Source organism: Oxyura jamaicensis, chromosome 4, assembly GCF_011077185.1.
Source record: "Oxyura jamaicensis isolate SHBP4307 breed ruddy duck chromosome 4, BPBGC_Ojam_1.0, whole genome shotgun sequence".
NCBI classification, from domain to species: Eukaryota; Metazoa; Chordata; class Aves; order Anseriformes; family Anatidae; genus Oxyura; species Oxyura jamaicensis.
Window position 1 is genome coordinate 31,164,731 of NC_048896.1, and position 22,212 is coordinate 31,186,942.

The 22,212-nt window shown below is 39.4% G+C and overlaps 2 protein-coding genes and 1 long non-coding RNA gene across 16 annotated transcripts in view; 1 reads left to right on the forward strand and 2 right to left on the reverse strand.

Moving 5' to 3' along the window:
• The window catches only part of PALLD (palladin, cytoskeletal associated protein), a 197,729-nt gene extending 194,843 nt beyond the window's left edge, over window positions 1–2,886 (forward strand). For 10 of the 11 annotated variants that reach the window (XM_035326429.1, XM_035326428.1, XM_035326427.1 and 7 more), the window contains one exon: window positions 698–2,886. In XM_035326429.1, coding sequence (XP_035182320.1) covers window positions 698–870 — 173 coding nt within the window. In that variant the 3' untranslated portion in view covers window positions 871–2,886. The remainder of the gene's footprint in view (window positions 1–697) is intronic. The other variant, XM_035326430.1, reaches the window with a different exon arrangement.
• LOC118167185 lies at window positions 830–10,399 on the reverse strand. 3 transcript variants are annotated; one of them, XR_004750997.1, is made up of 6 exons: window positions 9,619–10,399; window positions 6,730–6,827; window positions 5,765–5,882; window positions 4,881–5,068; window positions 3,292–3,356; window positions 830–971 (listed from the first exon to the last, which is right to left on the reverse strand). It is a non-coding gene; the product is annotated as an uncharacterized LOC118167185 (long non-coding RNA). The 3 variants fall into 3 exon arrangements; XR_004750998.1 differs by lacking the exon at window positions 9,619–10,399 and adding an exon at window positions 8,690–8,854; XR_004750996.1 differs by lacking the exon at window positions 9,619–10,399 and having other exon boundaries at window positions 6,730–7,771.
• A 2,235-nt stretch (window positions 10,400–12,634) lies between these two features.
• Window positions 12,635–19,862, reverse strand: CBR4 (carbonyl reductase 4). 2 transcript variants are annotated; one of them, XR_004750995.1, is made up of 7 exons: window positions 19,714–19,862; window positions 16,863–17,004; window positions 16,212–16,332; window positions 15,803–15,939; window positions 15,124–15,258; window positions 13,914–14,032; window positions 13,860–13,874 (listed from the first exon to the last, which is right to left on the reverse strand). XR_004750995.1 is itself a non-coding variant. In XM_035326440.1 (6 exons), exons 2-6 carry the CDS (start codon window positions 17,002–17,004, stop codon window positions 13,621–13,623), a joined length of 714 nt encoding a protein of 237 aa, XP_035182331.1. In that variant the 5' UTR covers window positions 19,714–19,860; the 3' UTR covers window positions 12,635–13,620. The 2 variants fall into 2 exon arrangements, 1 of the variants encoding a protein (XP_035182331.1); XM_035326440.1 differs by lacking the exons at window positions 13,860–13,874; window positions 13,914–14,032 and adding an exon at window positions 12,635–13,799 and having other exon boundaries at window positions 19,714–19,860.
• Between the last annotated feature and the right edge of the window lie 2,350 nt (window positions 19,863–22,212).

Genomic DNA, 22,212 nt, shown 5'->3' on the forward strand with positions numbered 1-22,212 from the left:
TTTGTGGATCATTATTACTGTTGCTCTGCTAGCACTTCCCTAACCTTTTGTATTCTTTTATCCATTAGTCTGTAATACACGGGTGACTACCAGAAGTGTAGTAGATGTAGCAGTAGTAGCCTTTTCTGCTTAATTGTTCAGTTTGTTCCAAAGCAGCCCCTTGCACAGTGACCATTTTCTTAAACTAAAATCCATTATCAGTCTTTGTAACAAGAACAAAGGAGGTGAGAAAATTGGAATGGTAAACGATAGTTTTAATGATTTGTGAATTAGAAACTCCACTCAGCATTCTTCTGCATACAAGGGGTGGCAATGATTTCTTTTCACAAACAACCCGATGATTTCTTTTCCTGACCAACAGCCACCCCTAGAACAGGCCTGTCACTGTAATATTAGTGCACAGACCATTCTGTTGCCCTTATCGATGATACAAAGAAAGGTAGAAAGCAATGCCAAAAAGGCAAAGGAACAAACAGATACCTGGTTTTTACTAACCGTGTTTGATGGTGAAACTAGATGCTGAGGAGACAAAAAAAACCTACACCAAGAAATGAAACAAACTTGCCTTTGATGTGATGCTTCTCAGCTGCTCAGAAATTGGTTATCTCCTTCACAAAGGGTTGGTTGTGCATCTGGTACGCTTTGTTGCAGAGGTCAAGATGTCTAATCTTTTTTTTCTTTCCTTTTTAATCTGTAGCTCAGTGGCAACAACAACCTCAGACAACCAAGCCAAAGAAGGTGCGGCCCTCGACCAGCCGATACGCTGCACTTTGTGACCAAGGACTAGACATCAAAGCAGCTTTCCAGCCTGAAGCAAATCCAGTCCATCTGACAATGCAGTCTGGTTTGGTAGAGAGCGATGATCTGTAGACCGAGCTGCCACTTCCATCATTTTCTTTCAAAGCAGAAACACTGAAAGCCATTGCCTTGACCAATGATACTCCTATGTCACTTTATGCAAAGGCAGACACCTTCAAGTACGAAAGATAAACGACAAACACAATAACCATATATTCCTTATTCATTATACCAAATTAGAAGAATAGGTAGATTATTATTAGAAATGTACACATTGCACAACAAATCACGTTCACCGATTCCTTATACCTAAGTTGCTTCAGCTCTTACGAATAACCCTTTTCATGAAGGCCAAACTGCATCAGTGAGACAGATTTTTCAGAAGAAAACACTATTTATCACTACTTGCCTTCCTAAGCAGTAAGTAGATGCTACACAATCTTAATGGTGGGAGACATTTTATTTGAGGCCATTAGATCACAAGCAAATTAGAATGTACGGTTATCTAGAGCTCTGAAATGGCAATGCATTCTGATAGCTACAGTGAACAAGTGCAATATTGTAAGAAAAAACCAGGAAGGGACAAGGAAGAGAAATGTAAGGAAATGTTTAACTCGGCAACCTGCTTTTTATTCTACAGTGAAGAAAAAAACAACAACCTTGCCTTAAGTGCCGTTAGTATGGACAATTCTATAAAGCAACATCGACGCCATTAATTTAAATTTCTTTTGTATTTTTCCTTTCTGCCACCTAGGAGGAAGCTTACGTAAAATATACAGCAAAGATTATTTAAGCGTAAGTAATTTAACTTCTTCAAGCTAATGAAGAAAAAGAGCTGACATGTAATAAGTCCACTCCAGACTATAAATCTTAGTAACTAGAGGAGAAGAAAATGCCGACAGTACGAACCAGTGCAGTCGGTTACTGCAAGGGGTGGGAGGGGGCCAGGGCAAGAGGCTGAAACTCTGCGGATTTCCCGAGGACAGCCTGTGACCTCGCAACGCTCCCACGGAAGAGTCTGAAATTCTAAGGTGAGCTGGAAACTAGGGAATGTACGTATGGGACGTCTGACTGTTTAGAGCTTGCGTAACACGTATGAGGATTTTAGAAATGCATAGTAAGTGAGAAATGGGTTGAGACTGCAATAGGAATTTCAGTGACAAGTATACACCATAGGTGAGAAGCTCGCAGATCTGAGGAAGCAGAAAATGAAGATGGACAAGAACATCACCAAAATGTGCGCCATTTTTTCTTCTTAACATAGCATATGTCTCTGGTGGACTTTTATTTTTTTTTATTATCCTCCCTATTGTAGGCAAACTACAGCTCTTTTAATGGGTGCAGTCTGCGCGCAGTAGATGAAATGCCTTAAAGCTACTTACAGAATGCAAGGCAAATCCACATCAAACTGGAGCCCTACCTAGTCTGACCTGACGAGGTAGTTTTAAATTAGAATCAAATGAATTTTGGATGAGGGGGAGGGAGGGATGGAAGAATTACTAGACCTGACAAGAAAAATGAGCATTTGATGGTACGAGCATACTTTGCTATGAAAGGAAAACACTGTATTCCTTATATGAAGCACATATATGGTATCTTTCATTATTTATAATAAAAGTGTTGAAATCTTTTATCTCAGTTCAGTTATTCAGAAGTCCTGTACTTAGTGTTTTTTTTTTTTAATTTTGTAATTGTGTACACCATATATTGCATTACTGCTATACGTGTATTGCTTTGTAAGTACACAAAGGTTGTTTTGTTTTTAGTGACTAATAAACTTTAGCACATAAGTTAGTACTATTCTGTGCAAGCTGGTGCAGGATATGACCAGTGCCGGGGATCGCTACTCTAAATTAATGTCATAGTCCATCATATGGGAATAATCTGATTATATTCTAGAACAAGTATGTCATATCATTTGCCAAATTTTTCACAACTGTGACATGCTAATTTACTTTTTTTTTGTTTAGCTTCACTAGCATTATTTTGCCACCTTTTATTTGTATTTATAAAAATGTACTATCATTACTTTGGATTGTTGTGCTGGTATAATGTGGGTTTAACATCAATAAATATTACACAATAGAAAGCTTTGCTTCTGGTAAGACTTAACTGTTTCACTACAAGCATGCACATGTAAGATTTAGAAATTTAAATGTTATGGGAACAGATGAAATGAGGGCTATACGAAGCATCTACAGCTGACTACAATGTGTTTGTCATAATGCTGCCCTTGTGGCCCTAAATCTTTTTAAACAAAACAGGAACATGACCCATAAATTCTGAGATACTTCTGCACAATGAAAGTACCTGAAGATGCTTTTTTCCCAAGATGCTACAAAAGGTCTAGTTTTCGTATCTAGTAATTGCTATATGACATAACTAACAACTGATCCTCGTAAAGGGCACCATGCAAGGGCTGGTAACTTGGTTTAAGAACAGAATTCTGAACAGGTAGCACCAAAATTAAGCAAACAAAATGTTAAGACTTACATGTAAAATCCTGAATGTTAACTAGCTTCTCCTTCTCTCCTTTCTGCACAAAGATATGGGGAATGCTGTAAGATAATAAATTTTTTCTTTTAGGTTTACATTTCAAGTGCTGATCACTACAAACAATTACCAGCAATTGAGTGAGTACTGATGTTAATGGCGATACTACAACTGAAGTCAATGGAATTCTGTCTGCTTACAGTAAATTTGGGTTTGGCTGAGAGTGAAAAACTCAAACTGCTCTTGTGAGCTAGTTAAGATGAGGTCATCATCACTTTTTGCCTCTGTATATATGTACACATACACATGTAGTAAATCACATCTCTAAGCAGCAAAGTTGTTTTTATGAAAACATTCAGCAGTGCTGTTACTTAGTTACTGGGACTGTTTGGGTTTACAGATTCAGAGACAGAAGTGTGGCACAAGAAAAGTGACATGCTTTTCAAGCCAAAAAATGGAATTCTTGGAAGCATCAAAGTAACTTTCAGCATTTTAATCTCCCTCCACAAACTCCAAAGACAGATAGATAGTATTATGTGAAAGTGTACTTTTAATGCTGGGGGGCGGGGGGGTTCTAACCTTTTATAAGATTGCAGGTTTAGCTATGGGAAGACTTCCAATTATTTAGGAAGCTCATCAGTCCAAGTGTATTCAACACAGTCCAAGGCTCGATACAACACCATTCTGGATGCTGACAGAAACCCCTGTCAAGCACCAAGTGATGTGCAAAATTCCACATGCATGAAGGGTTGGTTTGTTTGTTTCCAGTTCATAGCATACCTTAATACAGCATAAATGTTTATCCTGCAATTTCATGACAACAGCAACTAATGTTAAAAAAAGTTTCACCCTAGCCACCTGGAGGTTGGGGATCAAACCAAATTACAGTGTGGTGTGAAGCCCCAGCTGATGCACTATAGTTTCAGCCTCTGCAACCACTTCCAAAACTCATTTTCATTCACTTTGTATGCTAATAAATGCCTCGATTCCCCAGATATGGGGAACTACACCCTGAGCTCTGCAAGCAACCCAAACAGATTTAATACATGCGTACTCCATGAGAACATATTATCCATGTAGTGGTGCTAGGGGGACCAGCTATGGCTGAGTGACCCATCTGCCAAACCCACATTCTGGAGTACAGGTAAATTAATGCACGGGTTGGAAATGCCTGCTCAGCTTACGCATGTTTACAACAGACTCGCTTCGCTGCCTCACAATTCAGCTGTACGCGCAGGCACTAGAGCCTGCTCACATTTGAGCTATTCTCCTGACCAGGCCAAAAGCAAAAGCCCCTCCCCTGCACAGCATTTCTACTTGAACAGAACTCTAAGCACGTAAAACACATCAGTCAGATGAAAACACACCTCTTGCCCCAAGAACTTCACAATCTATTCCACACAGCACACAGTATTCTTTAACATGTCCTAAATCTAGGAACTGTAATACAAAATTAAGCTACAGTTTGCATTTTAACATTGTTAAAAATAAAATAATCCTACACTGCACTCAGTGTGTAATAAAATGTGTTGGAAACATAATGCGCAACTCACATGTACAGCAAAAAGCTAGATTATGAGAGGCAGTACCTGTAGAGCCATTTCAGCAGCTATCGGGAGGAGGATGAATGAACTCGAATCCAACACTAGGAAGGAGAAATTCTTCCTTTATAAAACAACTGCAGTGCAAATAGGTAAACCCTGGGGTAGGGTCAAGCCTTGCAATCGCTGTCACTCACAGTCCAGTTTTGTAGAAGCAGGAACGGGCCAGAAAACAGCTGCAGAACAAGAAAAAAAAATCACTAAAAAAAAAAAACAGCACATGACCACTAGTCAGAATGATTACATCATTTACAGCAGGAACACAAATATCACACTGAATGGATTAGGGTGTTGTGTTTTTTTTTGTTTGTTTGTTTTTAATGATTTTTTTAAACCTGTAACTAAATACATTGGCAAGCTTTATGGGTGAACTCTTGGCCCAGAAATCACAGATATTCTACAAAGATGAACCAAGGGTACAAAAGTGTATTGCTAAGGCCAGAACCCTTCCATGTTGCTGCACAAGGTGTTAAAATTGCCTATTAAGCTAAAATTTCCCATACAAACAGGTAACACACCTCTATTCTGTTGGAGATGAAGAACTAATGGATTTTGATTTTGGTGATTTTTTTTACATGCAGTATTTGTCCAAGCAACTGCTAAAGTTATTTGTAGGAAAGTGCCTGTCTAAAAGCAAGCCTATTTTACCACGCTATTCCATAGTATAATGTACCATGCTACTTCTAACTATCAACTCACTTCCTCCTACAATACTTTAGAATTAGAGTCATTGAACATTTTTTGTTAAACACAATCTACAATACAAGTTTTACCTTTCTCAAATTCTGGATTAACTTCAGCTGTACAATCTCTGAGCTTTTATTACTTCATGTAATGTATAATAAACAAGCAAAATAAAATGTAATTCTAACAGTACAACTGTTTGTAAAGCCAAACATCTTGAACTGTACGTGAATGCTGTCATTTGAGGTATGCAACAGCAGCAGCTTTCAAGAATTTCCCTATGAAAAACTCCAGATCCACTTTCCACTTGGAAAAAAAAAGTGTAATTGCATAATGTAAATTTCCAAATCTAAAAATAGCATTTTAATACTAAATAGGCTCAATTACTTGTTTCGCTCATGTGTCTTGTACTCAGCATAAAACAGATACAAAGCCTCCACAGAAGTAATAGAAGAAGTAACAGAAAACTTAATAGAAGCTTTCACAGAAGAATTAAGTAATTATTAACTTACAAAACACTTGTTCCCTTCCAAACATTTTTTCCAGAGTGCCAAATCCATTAAAAACAACCAACTCTGCAAAAACAGAACAAAGTTTTAACTTGTGATTATTAGTGTTTTTTTGCAACATACAAAAACCAGTGTAAGAAAGGGCAAAGCTACCACTGCTAACTGTCATGCTGAAACAACAAATTTCTGGTCAGCCTATGCATCCTAAAAATGGAGATGGGTTGATAGTGTTTCTAATCACTAATTCTGAGGACAAACACATCAGTTATCTGCCTTTGCCCAGGGCAACAACGAAACTAAAATAATGTAGCACCTTAAGTGGGAAAAAAATGTGTTGATGACCAGTGCATTTCCACAGCCCTTGCTTCACAGTTCAGATTTGTCTGGTCTGATTTTGGCAGAAGTCAAGTCCAAACTCAGAACCAATGTTATGCTCAATGTGGAAACCTGAGGAAGCTTACACAGAGCATTACTAAGCAGTTACTACAGCAGAAATCTAGTTCCTTCTTACAAAGAATAATACAGTAAGGGGAGCTCAAACAAAATGTCCTTTTAAGAGGCAAAACTAAGTTTACTAATTCTGCAATGCAAGTAGCTCCTCCTAAATACTTCTCATTAAATCATTTCTTATGACCAGAACTCACCTCACATTAATAATCTTAATAAACTTTTTGCTCTCGCTGAAATGGAAGGACACTGCCTTGATTAATCTATGAGCAGTACGGGCACATGGTAAGCATTACTGGAAGCCAGATAGCACAGGCATGGTCATTAGGAAGACCGCACCATGGTGCTAACAGAAACAAAGATTTTACAGAAAACATAGTGAACAGCTTTGCAGAAACATGCAGTGAATTCATTAGCCATCTATTATTTACTGATAAACAACACAGCTCCGCTGTATAGCAGAAGGCTTAGCATGACCTCCACTCTGGTATGCTGAAAATTATGGTGAGCTATAAAACTACAGGTGGTCTCCATTCCATATGCCTTCCGATAAAAGAGCTACAAGAATATGCAGAGAATGGATGCAGTTCCAGTCTACTGCTGGCAGAGCCATCTCATAATCAGAATTCATGCGCATAGATAGACTAAATGGCCTCTATAAAGCACATGCCATAACTATTATTTCTTTTTCCTAGAGTTGCAGGAAGCTTTCAGTAGAACAATACAAGCTAGCCAAAAGGAAAAGGAAGGAAAAGGAAGGAGGGAAAGGTCACACTGACAGCAGCAGGAAGTAAAACACACTTTAACAGGTCTTCAGCATTTGGGTGGAGATGTCTTTAAAATACAGTTTCCAATGCAGAGGCAAAACGTATTTCCAGTACACTTAGAATTTGAGATACAGAGCTGTGAGATCTGTAAATTAGAATTCACAAAGCATCAAACTGCTTCCCTAACATACTTCAGCAATTCCATATAATCACCTTGCAGTTATCTCTAAAGAAATTACCAAAACTTCAATTTTTAACATACTGCTAAGACAGTAATGAACAAGACTAACAGTTATCACTATTTAGTAGCTAAGGAGATGATTTAGAATGCAGGAAATTCAAGTGCATGACCTAGCTTACGCTCAGTAGGTGGGAAGTAACAGCAAAAAATACAAATACTAGTGGCCCCTGAAAACATGTCAAAAACTACTCCAGATGCTTCTTTTAGGACTGACTTTGTATTATGAAAATGAGACACAAAGATCTAAACTTGGGTATGATGATACCAGGTAAGATTTCATGGTTTTTCACTTGTATGTGTACTGGGCTCAGCTAGCAAGGTTATAGTAGTGGGGGGCTGCAGGGTGGCCTCTGTGAGCAGAGCCCAGCAGCTGCCCCACGTCAGATCAGAGCCAGCTCCAGCCGGCTCCAAAAGGGACCCGCTGCTGGCCAGAGCCGAGCCAGGCAGCAACACTGATTGGGCCCCTGGGAGAGCAGAGTTAAGGAAGGGAAAAAGGGGAGAGAGAGAGTGGTGTGGTGGAACTGGGCTGTCCGTTGGTGTGAAACCAGCACATTATGTAGTCTCAACATGTTTGGTATTATATCCAAACTGGCAATTTGTAGATTTTGGCCATTTACTGGCAAGTAGCCAAAGCAACCTTAGTTTTAACAACTAAAACAGAAATATTAGTTTTTATTTCAAAATATGAGACTACGCTGGTAAAGTACACCAAGGGAAGAAGAAGAAAATCTATCAGAATTGGATCTGACGTATTTAAAAATAGAGTGGAAAAAACAGACTGTCAGTTCCAATGGTGTACTTCCATGAAATGAACCAAAAATATCCCAAACTGTAAAAGATATGAGCTGTTAATATGAATACAAGCATCAAATAATGGAACAGTTGTAGTCACAGTCATGCTGATCTACAGATGTCAGGCACGGTACAGATAATATTTGTTACTAACTCAGCTACTAACTATCTACAGCAAAAAGGATCCTTCAGCACATGAGCATATGGGCTGAAATTGAACAATGTGCGGGTGAAAATAAAACATAAATTGGAGCTTTAGCAGAGTTCTTACTTCTAAGGCACTACGTACAGCCAATGCTCTTCAAAGACTTCTCTCCACTACTACATTTGCCCCATCCCTTCAAACCGATTCATTACCTGAATTAAGTGGTGCATCTGGTACTGGAAAGTTCAGTTTTCATCAGCTTTCCTTAAATGAACTACACTATGCTTAAAAGAGGGAAAAAAAAAGGCTCACACTACTGCAACTGGCAATAGTCACCTCAGTTTCATGCAATACAAGCTCTCACACTATGCAACACATCAAAGTGAATTCTATTCAGATTTCACTGAGCTCAATATTGAAACCTTTTCCATTGTTAAAAATCACTCCTTACATCCACAAACAGTCCAGGATATATGCATTTGGATTTTACACTGATAACAGCAATGCCAGTATCAACTTTGTATCTACACAGGTAATCCACTTTCCTAGAACTATATAGAGACATTAACTGATTCCCCATGTAATAATGCCTTAGGATACACTGCCCTCAGGAGGCTGAAATGAGATCTCTTCATGGGAAGAACACATGAACATTATACTGAGCACGTATTATAGACTTCTATTACAATAAAAGAAAGACTGCAAAAGCTGTTCCTACTTACAAGCCTCAATATTAAAAACAAACAAATAAACAAACAAACCAATCTCACCAATATTATGTGTCCTGTTAGAAGCATCTACTGATGATAATCAATTGCAATGCCTACAAAGTAGGAAAAGCCTGATGTAGTCAGTTCACTACAGCAAGTTCTAAGTTACAAGTATTTTTCTTAAGAGAGAAGCAGAAGTAAAGCTTCAATGACCGATCCAGGAGGAAAAAAGAACACCATTTTTTGGGGGGGGAAAAAAAAATGTACGAAGAGGAAAGAGACTCTTTAGGAATAATGGAATAATGGGAATTTCTAAGAGTTCACTCTATACGAACACAGTAGCAGAATGCTAGTACTGGTAAAGGTAAGAGAATAAGAGAGTTCTAAGCAATGTAGCAGGTGGGAAACATCAGATGAGTAAGAACATACACCTTCACTTCCAATAGGAAGGGAGTCACAAAAATTCTGTATGTCTAATAAGAGAGTGGACTGAAGTTTTCAAAATGGAAATGAGAAACCATGGTAAGTCAGTCAAGCACACAGTCCTATTCAAGAAATACACATGCACAAAAAGACAAACCAAAAATTTTATAAATGGCTTGGCATAAATTCTAGAAGCACGTGATGGAAACCCTGAACTTTGTTTTTAATCAAGGACAGCGATGCAACAGGCATACCAGAAACATGATGGAAGCAAGACAAATTAGGACATGATTCAAAATTATAGGAAAATCATCAAACCTGGTATCAATATATTAACTCATCAAATCAAACAGGGATTGAATTTGCAAGCCTAACAAGGTAAACTCTGTATTGTTCGACTGTGTTATTACCCACACAAATTAAGATGATGGCAGCAGCCATGACATCCTGTAGAATATCAAGGACTTTAAGGCCAGCGATGTAACTGTAACGAAAGATGGCAATTATCAGCAGGCTGGATAAATGTCACAGCAGAGATGCCAGGATTACATTCTTTTAATGCATGGTTGTTTCGTGCAGCCAATCAGCAACCCCCAGCTCTGGCTGTGGTCCCAAGACATGATTCAAAATGCTATTTTCAAAGACTGGCTATGTGATGGTAACTGACCAAGTTTATTAATAAGACAGCAGTCCCCTGCTGCAGACTTCCCAAAAAAGGAACAACGTAAGGAAATATGTTAAAATGAAACCAAAAGAAGAACTCAAAAAAATTAAAATGCAATGCAATGCGTAAAGACAACACTGAGACTGTATGCACTGAACTCTAGTATGATGACTTTAAATACAGAAGGTCAAATCAAACAGTTTTTGAGGGGTGGGGGAAGCTAGCATGGGTTAAAAGCTACTAGAATGTAAAAGTCGCCCTTAAGAAGAACAGCAGTCTAGCTTTAGAAGTCAAATGGCATCCGTCACTGAACATAAAGTTAACAGACAGCTCGGAGTTTAAAGGAATGATTTGCAGAAGTGCATAAAAACCGAGCAACTTAGGAAAAGGTTCTTAGTAAAAAAGCCCATGACCAAAATAAAAAGCCAAGTGCTCAAGGCAGGCAAGGTCACAGAGAAAAAAAATCCCCAAACCCTGAACAAAACGCTATGTTAGTTTCTGGTAGCATATAGGAACTTGGGCAGAACCTCAACAGGCAACTTGTTGGATGTTTTACCCCTCCGAGAAAAACATCAGAAAGGCCAGGGCTGGGGCCTTTCACTCTTGGATTCTACATGAAATCAAGTGACTGCAGTTTGAAACTTTTTGGCTAAAACCGACTCCTTATCAAATGAGTGGAAGCTGGCAAAAATGACACCAAGCTTTTGGGAACTTTGTGGGGAGAAGGATAACTTGTTTTTTAAGAGGACATTCCAGAGGGATCTAGGGAACTACAGGCTACTTATCTATTTCTGCACATAGCAAACTGCCAAAAATCGTACTAAGGCACATAAACAACTGGATAAACACAGTGAGGAAAGTCAGTGTGGCTTTTGCACAGGAAGGGCATATTTTAAGAATTATTCTGAGGACTAGAAGAGCATGTGAGTACAGAGATGTAACTTACACAGCATGCTTGAAATTCTAAAATTCACATTCTCTTGCCAAAACTATTAAAGATGCTATGCAGTCAAGAGAAATAGTCACATTACTAAGTTGTTTAAGGACAGAACTAGCGGTCATATTTTTCTAAGGACACGGATCACCAAAAGAATCCCACAGACACCTATGTTGGCGCTAGTAAAGTACAACCCATTTGTAAGATTTCTCAGACAGAAATTTCTGAAGCCAACTAAATACATATATATGTATAAATATATACACATATATATGTGTATATATATATATACTTCTCAGTGTAGCTTTACACAGTAAACCATTAAAAGGATTCTTTCATTTAGTTTTCAGTTCTCATTTCCACTTTTGAAGAAAAGAGGAAAAAAAGGTCTTTTAAAAATATTATTTTAAAGCTACAACACTTCAGTCTGGTCCTATATCATATTTAACAACAACAGTAAAAAAACATAGCATGTATTGCAATGTTTTCAGAAAATTACTTAGCAGCATATTGTTAAATTATTCTAAAGGTATTAATCCAGGTTTTAACGATAGAATGTTATTGCTAATATTTTATTTAACAGTTCCCTTATTAAAATAATAATAATAATTACAGTCAGAACTCACTAATGGGGAATGATTTTTAGTCTAAGTTTGGTTTCTGGTCAAGGTATGTCACACAGATTTAGCTTGTAAAATCCTAAGGAAAGGCATGGGCAGCAGCCAAGTCACTGACAGATGATTGCCTGAGTAGTAAAAACGGAAGTCCCAGCTGTCCTTCCTCACCTTCAGTGCCCTCTGAAAAAAATCAGTTATTCTCTGACCAGCTCTTCCTATCAAAGAGAAACATAATTAGCAATTATAGTTTTGGTGCAAAGGCACATGAGGTAACTTCTCACAGCAAGTAACACCACATCTCATCAAAGAGGTATCAGTAAGATAAGGCCTCCTGAAAGGCCTACCTTTCAGATGCCAAAGTGAGTAACACAACCCACTGTAAAACTCCCTGGAAATAAAACCATTCCTTGTATTATTTCTTAATACATACCTGCAAGAAGCTTGAACATGTGCTGTTTTCTGGCACAACGACAAAATTTCTCAGCTGCACAAATGAAGAAAATGTCAGACTTTAAAGACTCAAAGTTATCGTTGGGGAGATCTCCTTTCTGTACTTCAGTTTGTGCCAAGACAGGAAGTAATTTCAAAAGCTGAACCAACATCTGGATCATGATGCAATGAACACTGGAGCTAAGAGAAGGTCCTAAACCGCATTCACAGTTTTCTTCAGAGAAGATAAAAACATCAATTACCAAAAATCACTTGATCTCAGTAGAAAAGCCTGAGGTCAACCTTTTGGCAATTTTTCAGTAAGAGAGGAACACTCAAGATCATTTACACTTGAATAATTACCCTGCTTCAAAAGCTGCTTTGAATCAAATAAACAGCTATTTTATTGACTATACATACATATTAAAGAGCATCAACATAACATAGCTGAGCTGAGCGTTAATGAAGGTACACAGTGGTGTGCCTTGACTTCACACTTTGGAAGTGATACTTGTTTTCTCAACACATACCGAGTCAGTGAAAAGACTTCTATGCAGCAAGGCCTTCACCAGTGGCCAGCCCAAGTGTCATTGAAACTCAGAATACCACAGAATTAGCAACTCTAGTGACCACAACACTCCCTCAATATACTCCAATGCAACTGAATTAAATAATTGCTGTACATACATTTAAGAATAGAATTACAAAGTTTGTTTTTATAAAAATATATAATTTTTATACATTACATACTATGTATGCATATATAATTACATGCATATAATTAAATCTCCTAAAGGCAGTTCAGGTATGCTGGAGATCCAGAATCTTCTAGCTTTGTAGTTTCAGCTACAAACAAACAAAAAACAAAGAAAACTCTTTGCCGCTTTGTAAGGCCTGACTGATAAGAATAAAAAATTGTACTGTTCACAGTCATCAGCCTACATGAAAAACTTGATGCAGTCATAACTGCCAACTAATACACGTCTCTGCACTTTATTAATCTTTGTGTAACATGATAATTCAGAATACAGTCTCCACTCTATCCCAAAAAAACATTGGCAAACATTACTTTATAAAAATATAGCACTTCAAAAATTTATCAGGATGTTATTTAGTAGAACCATCATACCAAAACCAGATCCTTTTAAAATTGTTACATACACAGACTTCCTACTACCAAATGGACTCTTCCAGGCAGCTAAACTTACACACCTTACTTTACTCCTGATGAATTACTCCTCTGACTAAAGAATATCAAGTTAATCACCTATGTGAATCTTTAATTAATTTCCCTCTTATTAATTAGTATATATTTATAGATTATCATCATGACATTTATGTAGGTACTTATTCAAGGTAGTATTTAAGTCAGAAGCTGCAAGCCTCCATCTACAATTAAAGTACTCCCTGTAACATAAGGGGACTCTAGAAGAAATAAAACAGCATGCGCAACTTCATGAGGGTCTCCAAATCTTCCAAGAGGAATTGCTTTCTTCAACTCATCTTCTTCCAAATGAGCAGTCATCTCTGTGTGAACAAAGCCTAAGAGAGGAAAAACATTTGAAGAGTTATCTAACCTCCAATTAAATTTCTGCAGTGGATTTTCCCTGCAATCCTCTAAATCAAAATCTACGACCACAATTCAGCACTGGCTACCATTCTCCAAAGTCTCAGACATCAGTCTACATCATTTTAGAGCCAAGAACAAAATTTTACCTAACCAATGAAATGTCTTTGTTTTGAAAGAACTGATGTAATAATCAAAACACAGAGATCTGTAGAAGTCCATGAAAACAAAGGAAAGGTAACTCTAAAATTGGGCTCAAAAACCATATTTAGTGTCACTTTTCTGAAAAACAAAATATAACGTAGGTATTAAATCTCTTGCAAGAAACACCTACAGCTTGCAAGTTATGTTTCAGAACCTATTCCCACACTTGCAAGTGTTTCTATTATAACCCTTATTTCAAGAATATTTCTTTACGATTTTGAAGGACAATTCTTTACAATTTCAGCTATCTGAGGCTCCATATTCCCATTGCTGCGGTTCTTTTCTTTATGAAGCTGCAGCGTGTGTGATCTGATCTGACCTAACTTCTACCTGCCACCCAGAATGGGAAGTCTCAGTTCTGCTCTCTACTGTACACCTCTGCCCCTTTACGATGCCTCTGGTCCCTTTTGTGAGCCATTCAACTCACTAACCAAGAAAAAGTGTTTTCCCTGCCTAGTTCAGAAGCTGAACTGGTCATGCAGAAATCCGAAAGACATGACAGCTAGGTGCAAGGTGAGCAGCAGAGTACACAGCACAGAGCAGAGAATGTCAGAAAAGACAGAAGGGATTCTTCCTTGAGGGCAATGATTTGCCTGGAACAGATTGACTTGTGAAATTACAGCCTCATCCTCACAGAACTTTCCAGACCCTCCCTGTTTACTGAAGGGAAAAACAGGGATACTTTCATGCCAGCTTCTCACGGACATTCAAGTCTCTCTAATAACAAACAAGCATTCTCTATCAGGACATGAAAGTAGTTATCTGTATATAATTAGTTCTAATCCCTCCTTCTTTAAGGATGGCAGGTTTTGAAGGAGGAACAAAGAAAAAAAGCTATTTATTATGTAAGAGTGAACAGAGGAACAGGTAGACACGCTCCCAGATTTCTCAGTGTTCTCTTGAAATGACTGATTTTTTTTTGTAAAAGAATATATTATACCTTATAAAGCAAACAAACAAAAAATGTACTTACAAAGGCTGATGAAAATCAAAGTAATTTATCTTAAATTACATTCAGAGTAGATCAAATATCCAGCAGTCTTGATGACTATTTATTGCAACAGTCAAGAATTTAGGAACTTCCCAAAAACTAACCTGGAGCAACCACGTTGACTCGAATTTGCTTTCTTGCTACTTCTTTAGCAAGAGAGCGTGAAAATCCAACTACTCCTGCTTTGCTAGCACTGTATACACTTTGACCGGAGTTGCCTTTAAGTCCTACAACACTTCCTAAAATAAAGGAACATCAAAGAAAAAAAAAGATTAAATGACTCATTTGAATGCTTGTTTTAGTTTTAAATTTGGAATGGAGAATGAGATTACAAGAAATTGAGATAAAAGTGTATTGCTAAATGAACTTTATAGCCTCTCTCTGGGATAATTATCTGTGATTTCTGTGAGATGCATGTATCTATGTTGAGGAACACGTACAAAGAGAGTAAACTGGAAAAGTTTTTAAAAATATAGCATTGCACCGAAAAAAGTAGTAGCTGGTAGATTTAGCTACTAAAAGAGCTGATAAAGAATGGTAAAATTATTTTTTTCATTAAACTCTTGTCTGTTTATTACTGAAACATGCTGTTTAGCAACATTTAGAAGTTGCTGAAACTAGATAAAAGAATAAGAATTCATAGAGAAATGCTAAATACAGAATACAAAGAAATACAAAGAAAATAGTCAATTGTAACAACTAACATTCCACATGTTACACATGACAAACCTTTCTAGAAAACTTGCTCACGCAGAATTCCACTGGAATAGACAAGCAACTTACCTATATTAACAATAGCACCTCCTTGTTGTTGAATCATACTTTTTACAGCAGCTTTGCATGTCAACATTGTTCCCAAAAGGTTAGTGTGAATCTGGGATATCATATCTTCAGTCTTGGTTCTCAGTAACAAGCCATCCCTGATGAACAGACCAGAAAATATAAATATATATTGGGAGAAGAAGTGCAAGAAAAAGGAGTAGAGGGGGAATTCATGAACTCAGAACCTACGGAGAGAGCTATTATCAGCTGTCAGAATCTTACTTCCTTCAGAAATACAATACAGGTGAACACGTACTACTGTTTTTCAGATGCTCTCATTAACACACTAATCGCAAAAGCCCTTTCCCATACTTGGCACCTTACAAGACGACAGTGTGGTCTAGAAGTAATCTTGTAACTAATAACTAACCTGTTGATCGCAGCTGCATTAACCAAGTAGTTAATGGGACCTAAATTCCTCTGTATCTCCTCAAAAGTATTTTGGACTTCTTGTTCTCTGGATACATCACAGCTAAGTGCCAGATGTCCCGCTGTATTGAAATAAAGGCACATGATAATAATAGTAAAAGAAGTTGCATCGTTCGTAAGTGTTCTTAAGAATTTATAAACTCAATTGGAAGAAAAACAGATGTTGAACTAGTTATAACACGAGGAACCCATTCCATCTTCAGAGAATTAAATAGGCACAACTTTCAAGTACTATATTGACTGGCTACATGACAACAGTATACAGTATTTTCGCCCTACTGAAGTCAGCATGAGCTGACTGGTCTCGGTTCTCACTTGGTCAGGAGCCATGGATGAGACCCTTCACACCAACTCCCTTTTGGGACCCTGAATCTTAACTATTCTACCTGCAAGATATGAATTGTAACATACTTAACTTTGCCACAGAATACTGCAAAAACAAAATTGTATTGATATAACTCCCTCCCCCTGCCAATTTCTCAGCCTTTGTTTTCATCTAGCTAAATAAAAAGGCTTATTTAATGATTAACTATTTTCACAAGTTACCTAAGCATTAGACAGCGAAGAAATTATTACAAAGCAGCATACATACCACCAAGACTACGTGCAGTAGTTTGGGCTACTTCCAGATTTCTAGCAATAATCGCCAGGCGGCAGCCTTTCTGTGCCAATAATTCTGCAACAGCTTTTCCTATTCCTCGGGATCCTCCAAAAACAGCGCAGACCTTGCCCATCTTCAAAAATAATTTGTAAATTGCAAATCAAGCATGAATTTCAGACCCAATATTGCAGAAGACAAACAATGTTGTTGCCAGTATCATGACCATTTTGCTATTTTGCAGCATTTAAAAATACTGGATTATAGAATTAGTGATTTTTTAAATTTTATTCACAAAAAAAAGCTAAACTAAACTAGACACCACTTCTACAAATTCAAGTAAGTTCTTAAACATTTCTGAACTAGTAAAAAAAAATAAAATATGCATGTAATCTAGCATTTCAATACTAGTGTTATGATAACTCCTATTTAGTTGAGGAAATTTATATATCTATATATATATATTTATATAAAGAGGCCTTTGGAGGCCACGATGTAACAATCAGATGTTTATTCAAAGCCAGCATATTAGTTATAACTATATTACTCCTGCACTATGATGGTACTAAAGCCATTTAGCCTCAAGGTCTCACTCCATCCTATCTATCTGTGCTAGACACCCAAACCACTAGCATTACTTGAGCATGACTTGATAATATGTTTTATATATATATATATATATATACACATATATATATGACTTGATATATTTACACCAGGTTAACGCTAAGATACACTATTAAGTTACTAAAGCTATGCTTAACCACTAGCCTTAGCTTTATTTTTTTGCTTCTACTTTTGAAGAAAGAAAATGCTTTTTGAGATGTGAAATGACTCTGAAATAACTAGCTTAGATGTCTAGGCAGGACTGTAAGACAAAAGTAGTCCTACAGAACTGAGGACTTCTATTCAGCAACCTCCAGAACCCAATCAGCTGTTTAGGGACTTCCTGAGCCAGAGGCAGAATCCAAGTAATAGTAATGAACCTCTTTTCCATACATTTTAATAAATCCTTTTTAAACCTAATCATACTTTGTCTCCATAACATCCTGAGGCAACAAGTTTCATTATTTGTGGAAAAGTACTTCCTTTGGTTCTTAAATTTCTTTCTGATTAGCAAATACTCTGCTTTTCTCCTCACATCTTCCCCTTTCTGCTCTTAACTAATGAGACTACGTACACTTCCGCATATTACCTTCTTTCCTATATCCTCTTCCAGGTTCACTTAGCTACTCTGACACACGTGCAACCCAATAAAAGACTCCCCAAGCTCACTAATCCTGTCGCCCTACCCTTTCTCTTGTTTAGTTCTATTATACCCTTTTGATGTGTGATAATCACACACAGCGTTAAACATACATGAACAATGAACACAGTCAACTCATATAATAGTGTAACAATTTTGGTCTTCTCTGACCAAAACCTGCCTGAAGGAGCATTTGGTCCTTTTCTATAATAGAAAGTAAACCCAAGTGCCTGGAATCAACCCATGCATCCACTTCCCAGCTGGCAAGTTTAAATTGGCCTCCTAGGAGCAGAAAGAGGACTAAATACTCGTGCCTCAGATGGGAGCCCTTACAAAAGAACGTGTACAAAAAGACATCCCCTGTGATGGTAATTCCTTGTCCATCGTGACGGACCTGTTCTTTTGCAGAACTATCCACACAGACTCTTGGAAGTTCTTGCCTACTTGTGGCAACAATGTGGTACTAGGATTTTTTTCTTCCTCCACGTTTTGTTCTTACCAGCACCAAACATACCTACTCTCTTATTTTTATTTGAAACCTGGAATAACAGAAGTTGGAAACGATCTCTGGAAGTCATCTTGTCTAACTCCTCCACCCAAAGCAATGTCAGCTTAGGTCACATCGCTCGGGGCCTTGGCCAGCCGAGCTCTGAAGGGTATTCGTAACTGTGAAAAAACTCACAGCAAGTCTTAAGTGTTACTAATCAGTGTAAGGTACCTCTGCAACTCTTCAGCATCATTTCTGGGGTTAACTAGAGCAAGCCATCACATGCTGCTTATAAATGCTGTCAGACCTGTATGTATGTTCCCTTTTCTGAATATGCTTAGGTGTACAGGCCCCCAAAAGCCACTGGTGCAAATAGAGGTGCCATGAATTGTTCTGTGCTGAGGAGACTGCCTCTAAAATCTATCATCCTGCCCTTCCTGTTCTCTGTGAGACAAGCTCCGGGACTCTAGTGTTTCCAGAAACACTCAGCCTCTTTGTGCATTAACCAGGTATTCACAGGGGGAGCAGGTAAGCCTAGTCGCAACAAAACAACATTCAATCTGTGGTTTAAGACCCAAAAAAAAAAAAAAAGCCATTCAGCTTATTTGGAGTTTGACTTGGGAGAAAAACCCGCAGTAAGATGAATAACACGACATTCCCCGGTCATGTAACTGCATGGAAGAAAAGCCTCCCTCACGCAACAGGGTGGTTTGAGCCCTGCAGCCCACCACATACAAGCTCCCGACGGCGCAGGAGGGCAGCCCTTCAACGGCCGTACCACGCCCCCCCGGCCCTGGAGGACAACCGGCTCTCCCCGCCCGCCGAGCCCTTTTTTAATATTTTATTTTTTTGTTTTGACTGCGGCCGGGGAGGGGACGCCCTCTCTGCGAACCCCCCCGCCCCTCTTCGCTCCGCCCCGCGCGCCCCAACGGCCCCTAACGGCCGCCAACGGCCCCTAACGGCCGCCGCCAGTGGGCGTCCGCGCGCAGCCATGCCGCCCCCAGCGCTGCGGGTAGCAGCTGCCGGCGCCCTCCTTCCCTCCCTTCCTCCGTCCCTCCCTCCCGCCGGCCGCGGAGGCGCCGTGGCGGCTGCCGGGCCGGCTGCGCGCTCACCTCCTCGGGGCGGAGCGGCTCGGAGCCGGGGTAGGGCGGGGGCTCCGCGGCGCGGCTCCCGGCAAGGCACGGCGCTCAAGATGGAGCCCGCGGCGCGTACGGGTGCCGCCCGCCCGCCCGGCGCGGGGCACGCCGGGCCGTGTAGTCCCCGCAGCGGCGGCGGTGCCACGGTGGCAGGGCGGGCTCCGCAGCCCCCTCACGAGTTAGAGGGGACAGGGCGTTAGCAGGCCGGGCGGCAGGGGGAAACAGCGCGAGGTGTGTGGAGGGGAAACAGTCCCCGCTCCTCGGCGACGTAGCACGAGGAGCTATCCCCATTCGCACCTCTTCAGGGAGTTGTGGCCGAAGGGCCACATCTTTTTAGCTCATCTTTGTTACTGAGGTTTTTCTTTTTTTTTTTGCCCCCAGAGTATCCAGAATTTCTGCACGGACTGAACGCTATCATGCCCAAATTGTTTAGATGCACTTTTCCCACAAATACGTAAGCAAATTTCACTCTTGAGAAACTTAATTCACTGTACCTGCGTGAAAAGTTACGTCAGGGAAAAGAAACAAAACAAAACAAAACAAAAACACACCACCACCCTCAGGCTTGCACAAAACAAAGCCATCAGAGTTCTGGCACAGCACCCAATGTTTTCATGCCCTCCTGGCTAAACTGGTTTCCCCACCACAAGGAGGATTATTTCACACTTCAGCGTGAGGCCCGTGCTGCAGTTTGCACAGCCCGTTTCCCCTGGCCAGGCAGCAAGGAGCAGCTTGCCTCACCACCGCTCACACCGAGCGCTCCCTTTCCAGGGCTGTTACACATTAAACACCACCACTACCACCAGCCCGCTCTGTACAAGTATCTATTCAAGGAACACTGCACAGATGACCTTCCGGCCAGGACTCCAGCCTGATCCTGATCCCGGGCACTGGCCACTCCTATCATCTATCAGTGGACTTTGGCCTTAAAAGATTTCCACTGTGATATCTGTCTCTCTAGCTATCGCTCGATTCCCTCAATACATCTGACTCCTCACTTAAGGAGTGCACTGCCACGGAGGGCATCACTCTTTACTTCTCCATGTATCAACACAGTCCCAACTTCCCTCATTCTGCCTCGCATACTCTTATCCCTACTCCCATTCACTACATGTTTATATACACTGCACAATAATATCTATGGCTATCACTTCAAGAACATATCATTTCAATAATTTATCATGCAACAGCCTCTTTGGATATTCCTCCTGTTGTTGGTGAAAAGTATTTTTGATAAGCCTAGTTACATTTGCTGGGAAATACTTTAGTTCACAAACTGCTGTCAGCATTTAGACTAAGAGCAAAAAGTTCTAAACAGCCAAGATTTCTGTCATGTTATGATGTGAAGGTATTCCTACCCTAATATATCACTAACCACAATATCGGTTACTGAATCTCCAGTCATGGTGTGGACAGCTTTGACTTGTTGCCCACTTTGGTCCTGTGATGTGGCCTTCTGGAAATTCACTGTGTCTACTCGTATTTCCATTCAGTGCACTGTATTTCCTTTGTCGTCAGGTTTGTTTTGTTGGGGAAAGGGAAGAAAGTGGGATGTTGGGAGATGATGACAGGGAGAAGGGAGTGAACAGAGTCAGAAAGAAGAGGAGGGATAATAAATGTGGAAAGATTTTGCATAATGATTTTAATTGAACTCTGTGAGATAAACACAACTAAAGCTCTACACTGCCAGAGTAGTAATACAGTTAATAAGCAACGTGACTTGATCTTTCACTTACCTTCCCTTTATAAGCTCTAAGAAGAACTTTTAGAAGCAAAAGCTTTATTTTGTGAACACAGTAATTAGCCCTCAGACCTGAGACACATGGAAGTGAAATACTTCCAAGATTCCTAATATCTGCTTCGAAATCTGTAACATTTGTGAATAGGAGGAGACCAAAGGCTGTTTGAAGCAGGAAACTGAAGGCATATCCACAAGCATTAAGCCATTTTATAACCTCCTATTTTAGCAGGATTGTTCATTACAGGACTATGAAAATGTTTGCAAGGCTAACCCTAATGAGGCACAGATTTACTAAGTACAGGAACACCAGCTTAATGTGGCACATCTACTTACTGACAGCAAACAGCAAGTCAAGGGACTGTGCAGTCATCCCGCCACAATTGCAAATAGATGTGATCCTAACCATAAGGACTTCTGGCAGAACTTCAGCTGATGATTTGCCAGCAATGAGTGTTGAACATGGTCCATAATAAATAGCAACTGTGATAGCGATAGCGACAATCACTCATATCTCATATACTGCTCACCTCCTTTATCTTCACCAGTATTATAGGAAATGTCAAAGACAATATTCTTTACAGCTGTTACCCATTTTGCAGCCCGAAACACATACAGTAATACTTGGAGCACTTTCAAGGAACTCAGTTCCCAACATTCAATTTTCTCCATCAGATTGCCCAAAATAAATCTAGTTTCATATCTCATCTCCTCACAGAAATACTTTGGTGTCATTT